At 28.5% G+C, this 7,886-nt stretch overlaps 1 protein-coding gene across 1 annotated transcript in view; it reads right to left on the reverse strand.

Moving 5' to 3' along the window:
• LOC107468892 (uncharacterized) overlaps nt 1-3,236 on the reverse strand; it is a 6,519-nt gene extending 3,283 nt beyond the window's left edge. The window contains exons 1-5 of the mRNA XM_016088273.3: nt 2,939-3,236; nt 2,129-2,333; nt 1,771-1,879; nt 1,443-1,563; nt 445-1,287 (exon numbers count right to left, since the gene is read on the reverse strand). Coding sequence (XP_015943759.1) covers nt 445-1,287; nt 1,443-1,563; nt 1,771-1,879; nt 2,129-2,324 — 1,269 coding nt within the window. The 5' untranslated portion in view covers nt 2,325-2,333; nt 2,939-3,236. The remainder of the gene's footprint in view (nt 1-444; nt 1,288-1,442; nt 1,564-1,770; nt 1,880-2,128; nt 2,334-2,938) is intronic.
• Nucleotides 3,237-7,886: the final 4,650 nt, after the last annotated feature.

Genomic DNA, 7,886 nt, shown 5'->3' on the forward strand with positions numbered 1-7,886 from the left:
TGTGACTCTATATGAAGCTATTAGCATACAGTAGTTTGTTCAATCAAGGTCAATTAAAAATACATGCACATAGGAAAGACAACATGCTGCAGAAATCAAGCAAAAAATAACAATTATAGTACTAGAGAATATGTAAAGATACATAAAAACAACGATAACTTCAAAATTGTCGTTGAAGGAGGTACAGAAGGATGGTTAAGTTTCCATTTTATATTGCTTCAGTTACATGCACGTGTGTGTGTGTGTGTGTGTGTGTGTGTGTGTGTGTGCGAGAGAGAGAGAGAGAGAGAGAGAGAGAGACAGAGAGAGAGAGAGAGAGAGAGAGAGTTCACGTTTCTTCAGGGATTACTACCCTAAAAGTATCAACTTCTAACTGGCATGAAAAATTAACACATTTCGTTTAAAAAAGTAACACTGTTCAATAGGAGAATTAGATAAACATACCATTTGCCGGAAAGCAGAGTCAAATGATGATCTTTTAGGAGCAGAATTAGGGGAAACAATCCTGGCTGATTTCTTGGAAAAGGTAGGAGTTCTGTTTGTTGAAAATGAACCAGCCCTTCGGGAATCCAGTGTGTCTAAGCTACCCACTGGGATGGACTGCAAAGAGTCTAGATCATCATCTCCAGATGATGCCACAGAACCTTTGCTCAGTGAGCTAAACTGATCTCGATCATGACTATAAAACGAGCTACTGCTCCTAGAAGCAGTTGGTGACATCGATTGCCTACTGAATGCTGGAGATGAACCCCTACCATTTCTGGATGCCGGAGATGAACCCCTACCATTTCTGGATGCCGGAGATGAACCCCTACCGTTTCTGGATGCCGGAGATGAACCCCTCACATATGATGAAGGTCGATCAGCCAATGATGTACGAAGATTGGGAGGTGCTTCAGAAGAGAATCCAGGAATATTAGTTTGCCATGCCCTTATTTTTGGTGATGCAGAATTTCCACGATTTGTCTTCACTGGTGAAGTCCCCCTCTTCCCCGATGAGACTACATGACCACTAGAGCCGGTACTCATCCTCCGGGGAGTAGTAATGGAAGACCTAGAAGCAGGTGTCATGGGTTTATTTGGTGGTGGAGATGGTCTTCTAGACGGAGTCCCATACTGTGAAATTGGGGTTGGACTGGAATTTGGCAATGACAATGGCCTTCCCCTTGATTGCAGTGTGTTAGCTCCAGAACGAGGGGAGGGACTTAAACGATTTGGACTTGCACGATTAGGACTTGCACGATTAGGGCTTGCACTGCCCCTACTGCTTCTATAACTTTTCTCCATCTGATAGATGAGGTGGTCATCCAGCATAAGATGCTTGATAAGTAAAAGCACAAAAAACATTTTTCAAGATGAGAAAAAGAATTCGAGAGGAACCTTTTTCTTCCTGAAACATATAACTGTGTATAAGCTTAACTACAAATGTATTCAAAGCTCACCGTAGAAGATCTTGATATGGAAATAGGTTTACTCTGAGGCCTTCCTCTGCTGGGAATATTCAATGGTGGTTGTTCATCATCTAATGAAGGAAACAGTGGTGTGTCTGGGGGTGTCAATAACCTTTAGAAATGAATATATAGACTGACATCAGTGAACTAAGCAGTGATGACCAGAAATTGACTAATCTCAAGCTTTGTGATCAAGAAGCTTGAATTATTGTCCAACCAAGTAAATGAATTGGAATGCATAAAAAATGACAATAGTAAATAGTAAGAAAATTCAATGTGATTTGACAATGTAGAGTACCAAATTAGGAATGCTACTCACCAATCATAGTCATTCTTGTCGCCATCAGCATTAAGCAAGTCACTAGTTTGACCTCGACCCGGAATGGAGATTCCAAGGTTGACATCAGAAAAATGTCTCAACTTGGTAGCTGTAAAATAAAACACACAACAAAGAGGAAACAAATGCATGAACATTACATTACACAAAGGCAGAACCCAAAAATAAACACAATGTTCCCTTAGGGAATGTTTGAGTTAAGAGTTTGGAGGGGAAACGAGGGTTTTGAAGGAGTTGTAGTGTAAAATTTATAACTACAAGACTTCCATTACCCCTCACTTTTTCCTGTTAAAAAAAAAAACTAACAAACATCCCTTAGGATCTCAGTATAGGAAATTACGGAATGAGTCTTCCAAGTCGTCGGACGATTGAAGCAAAAAATTCTCCCTTTCTCTGGTCTGCATTTCACTAAACAAAGCAAGATCGTCATCTTTCTCCCTTAAGAGCAATCCTCCTTCGAGGCTACGGCCCCGCTTGTGACCATCTGTTCTTGGCTCCCTCCCAGGAGAGTATCTCATCACTGGGGAGGCCGGCATTTCCGCTACCTAGTTCAGTGCAAGACCAAATCACCTCAACCTCAAGCTCTCCATCAAAACAAAACTCAAAATCCCTCTATACCCAATGAGCAACCCTTGACCTTTAATTAAGCTCAACCCTACAATAAATTCAAGCCCCAACAATCAATCATTTACAACCCAAATAAATGAATAAAACAAAAAATTTCTTCCTACATTTTTGTTATATGCTCATTCTTCAATAGATTAATAATCTAATTGCTTCTCTAATTACCCAATACTACACAGTATCATGCAGCAGACTGTGACTTGAGTCAACAAAACCCCATTATCTCAAAATAAATTAAAGCAAATTCAGATTACCAATACAGTGACTCAACGGAACAACTGTGCCATTCAAAATGCAATGCGTAAACACTATTAACACGCATCAAACATCCCAGAAAACCCCCAAAATTTGACACCTCCACTCCCTAAAACCCTAGAACATTAGCCAGCAACAGATCCCAATTGTGGGGTTCAAATTGAGACCAAAGAATTGAACTTTGGAAACCTAAAAAGCCACCATTGAGGTTGGAAAAAAAAATAAAAAACAAACAACAAAAATCAGAAACAGGTAGTGGAATTTGACTTACCGAAACTCCTCCCAAGTCAAAATTGGGTTGAAAATATAAGAGCTTGGTGAAAGAGTACAGAAACTAGAAAGAGTAGGGTGCGTTTAAAGATCCCAAAGTCAAGTTCAGAAAATTAAAAAAACAAAAAATAACAATAAAAAAAAACAGAGCTTAAATGCGAATTATAATGCGACGAATGTTGTATGAGACACTCGGATCTATAGCATTCATGAGTCTTCACTCTTCTCCCAAACACCAAAGTACAGATCGAAAAAGAAAAACAAATAAGTGATCCAACGGTTACAACAAACTCACACACACAAAATAAAATAAAAATATATATAATATTAAAAATAAAATATAAAAGAAAAATGTCCTGTTCTTATATAACGATGCAAAAACGAAATTATTATTAAGAATTATGGTAGTGAAATTTGAGAATAATACCCAAAACCTTTGTTGTCGTTGGATTTTGCTGCTTACCTCTCTCAACAGCAAGTGTCCAACCTTTTTTTTTATTATTTTCTTTTTTTTTTCTTTTTGTGGCTTCTTTTTCTGCCTTTCTTAGTTGTACAGATCAGGTGAGATGTCTAAGCATATAAATTATTTACTAAAAAAGTAGTATAATATAACAAAATGAATTTTTTTTTAAAAGGAAAGGGAAATTATATTAATTTCCTTTGATTTAGTTTCTTAAAGAAGTAAACATAGGCCAATAAATAATAGCTCAAATGATATAATTTTTTTATAATAAACATAGGATTAGAACTAGAAAAATAAGAAAAGCAGATTATTTTATATATTTGGATTGGATATAATTATAAAAATAATTTTGACCAGTATTATTTTATAAATATTTAAATATAGATCATGTATGATAAGTTATAAATTTAATTATTTTGTTAATTTATATAGTTTTTTTAATCAAATATAAAAATAAATTGTATTTTTTAATAAAATATAATTAAAAAGATTTAATTAAAATTTTTATTTAAACAAAGTTTAAAACTATTGAAATCTAATTAAAATTTAATAGAACTATAAAAATTAATACAATAACTAAATCTACATTAAATATAAGTTTAATTATTTTGTTAGTTCTTATCGTTTTATTAAATTTACAATTAGATTTTTATATTTTTTAAATGAATCTTTATACTGTTTTTAATTTTGTAATTAAATTTTTTTGTGTCAAAAATACTAAAATTAATGAAATATTTTTCTCAAAAAATATGTGTTCATCAAATATCTAAATAGATTGTTAATTGTGGTTACTTTTAATTTATAAAAAAATATTATATTAACTCTAATATTTTTTACATTGACAAGGACTTAACTATAAAAATAAAAACAGTATATAAACTCAATTGAAAAAAAAATCTAACTACAAAATTATAAATATTAATAGAGTAATTAAACCTTAAATATATAAGTAATAGAAAATATTTTTTCTTTCGTAATCTATAAAATACGGACACTTTGTTGAGTTACCGTGTCTATGTGTCGGATATATTTTAGACACGATACTCATCGATACTCGTTTAATACGCGTATCTTCTATCTCCAACCGTGTTTTAATAAAAAAATAAAAAAAAATTTTTAAATACGCTTAAACATACCTAAATATCATCACATATTAATATGTCTTATCTTATTCTTAACTTATAATTTTAGAATAAATTTAAAATATAATAAAAAATATATTAAAATAACTAAAAAATTAATTTATATTTTATATATATTGTGTCTTTATATCTTATAAAAATTTAAAATTTATGTATAGAGTGTTGGTCCGTGTGAATTTCTATGTATCATATATAGTTCATAACGAAATAATGTAAATTATAATTAGGTTTAGTTTAAGGGTTGTACCTTTCATATGCATGAGTGGATTTAGTATCTAAAGAAAATAAACAAAATAAAGTAATTTTTAAATAATTTTTCCTTTTCCTTTTCTATTTTTTTTTATTTTATTGTCGGTTCGTGCTGTGCCGCCAAAGGTACCGTGCAGAAATAACAATGGCCTTTAAGTGTTGTAGGTGCAAAGTATTCTTTGTATGCTTCACTGCATATGAGTGAGTTATGGCAAATATGTCTTTTCATTATTTAATTGTCGAAAATGATTTACAATTAAGTTATGAATAAGGTCAAACGGATAGTGTCTACAAAGTGATTAATTATTAATTATTGATGAGTAATATATTCCATGTAAAGTAGACCCAATAGGATTATCAAATTTCGACACTATCTTTTTACCCTTTTTGTAGCATGAATTTTAGTTTCCTTTTTGCTTTAATTTTAGAGTAATAATCACACTAATGACATTGTTTTGGATTGAGAAAATATTTTTTGTTTTTATTTTAATATTTTATGTAAAATAAAAACTGGAATACCCTTGATATATTTTTTTCTGTAAATATTTCTAAAAACAAGTAATACTTAAAATAAATATATAAATTTGAGTAGCTAGATGTCTCTTCGTTTTCATTTTAATAAGTGATATAATTAATTGGATTTTTATTATATGCACAATTTCATGTATAGCCTATTATTAAGATATATTTCTTGTTTGCAATATTTCTTATTTTAGGTATTTTTTATAAAATTTAATATATTTTTCATTCTTAAATTTCAATGTAATAATTTTTAAGCATATTTTTATCTTTACTTTTTGCACAATTTTAATAAGTACAATAAATAATAAAATATGTACATCTCAAATTAATTATTAAATAAAGATATTGTGCTACAAAGAAAAAGAAAGTTTGTAATCCTTCATTTTAGATTTTTAAAATAGTGTGTAAATGATTAAATTGACAATTATTCCAATTGAAAGGATTATCAATTTTAAATTATCATTACTATGATGAAAACTAACATTAAATCTTAAAAGTTTTTAATTCTTAAATATTTATATAAAATAAACCAAAGCATGACTTTTTAAAGAATTTAACTAAATCCTACTTTTAATAGCCTAAAAATTTAAAGAATAATTATTTTTGACTTAATAATTAAACTTAAAACTTGGAATGGTTAATAAAAAAATAAATTATTTGTTTATTTCACTTTTGTGATATAATAGTAGTTGTTGTTAGATGTTCCATTAATGCTTGCGGTGCTTTCCAACTTGAAAAAGCAGAGATTATTGGACCTTTTTCACACATGCGAAAGCTTCGGGATACACATATATTGCGGTGAATTTTGGGACAAAATAATTTAATTATACCAAATTTTAATAAATGTTTGATTGACCCATTGTTGGCTTTAGACCAAGCAACAATAGATTTTGGCACGGCAAAAATCTCATAAGCCAAAAGATATTCTCATATGCACCATTCTAAGAGTCATTTTTGAACAATGGTACAATTAGAAATATCTTAACACAATATAATCTAAGCTAAAATTACAATTTAAAATTGATTAAAGTGGGAGATAATTTCATCCATGAAATACGAACATTTTGTTGAGTTATTGTATCTGTATGTTAGATATATTTTAAATACGATATTTATTGATATTTATTCGACACGCATATCTGCAGTGTCTAACTGTATCTTAATAAAAAATAAATTATTTTCGAGACACTCTTAGACACATCTAAATACTATTACATGTCAACGTATCTTTACTTATCTTAACATGTATTCTTAAAATAAATTTAAAAATAGTATATATTATTATTTATCTAATAAAAAATATTTTAAATACTTTATATAATTAAAATAAGAGATTAAAAAATTAATTTATATTTTAATATTAATCATTACAATTTATTTAAAAAATATTTTATATTTTATATATATGTATGTGTCCATACTTTATAAAATTTTAAAATTTGTATGTTAATGTGTTTTAATATCGTATTATATTTCATGTTCGTATCAGGGTCGTGCATTATAAAATTTTCATCTAATAATCAGATATTTTAAATTTAAATCTCTAGAATATAAAAATCTTTGTTAAAAGATGTATTTATTTTATAAAATTCCCATCAAGTCAAAGAGTTTAACTAACTTGTTATGGTTAAAAAATTTTTGTAAAAATTAAATTGGATTAGTCTAGTAATTAATTTATTAATTGATTTAAGTAAGTATCTAAAATTTAAATTTTAGACTATATATGTAACAATTTTACCAGATTAAAAAATACTATAAAAAAACAAAAAAATATGTAAAGTTTAAGAATTTACTATATTTATTAAAATAAAATATTTAAAAAATTTTATTTTAATATATTTTTAGAATATATATTAGTTAAATCCTTCGAACAAATATTTTACTTATAAAACTCTAACCATACATATGATAGACAACAACAAAAAAATGAAAAAAAAAAAACTAAGACGTTAACTAAACACAATGAACCAACTACAAACATTAATGATGTTGATTTGCTGTCCAAAAGTACCGTTTAATTTATCAACTATTAAAATGGGACAACCATTTAATTTTGTCATTACTCTTATTGGACAATTATGGAGTATTTTACTTCAATTAATGAAGATGAATCATGAAAATTTAATGTTCTTCCTACAAAATTAACATCATATAACTTCAAAGTAGAATAGCCAAAATGAGCTAACACTATTATGAGCTTTTGATTATCAATAATAAAAGAACACATGGAACAACCGAACAAGCATTAAACTATGAACTATCACGGTCACTGCCATATTTTGGCAAGCTTGACAATGAAATAACTCAATAAGTGACATTCTTTATCCGTTTTACTTATTTGTTATTGTGAATATTTTTTCGAATTTAAATTTTATTCCTAATTTAAAAAAAATTATAATCCCATATTTTAGTACAAAGTTGTCAAGGGAAAAAAAGTTAAAATTTCTTTTAGAATTACTTTTCTATAATTAAGAGGTGAGTTTTAAATAAAACAGATTAGTAAAGAAAATATATTTAGAAAATCCTTTTGGTAATATTCAATTTTAGAATATTAAATTTCACATTTAAAAAAT

Source organism: Arachis duranensis, chromosome 10 (genome assembly GCF_000817695.3).
Source record: "Arachis duranensis cultivar V14167 chromosome 10, aradu.V14167.gnm2.J7QH, whole genome shotgun sequence".
NCBI classification, from domain to species: Eukaryota; Viridiplantae; Streptophyta; class Magnoliopsida; order Fabales; family Fabaceae; genus Arachis; species Arachis duranensis.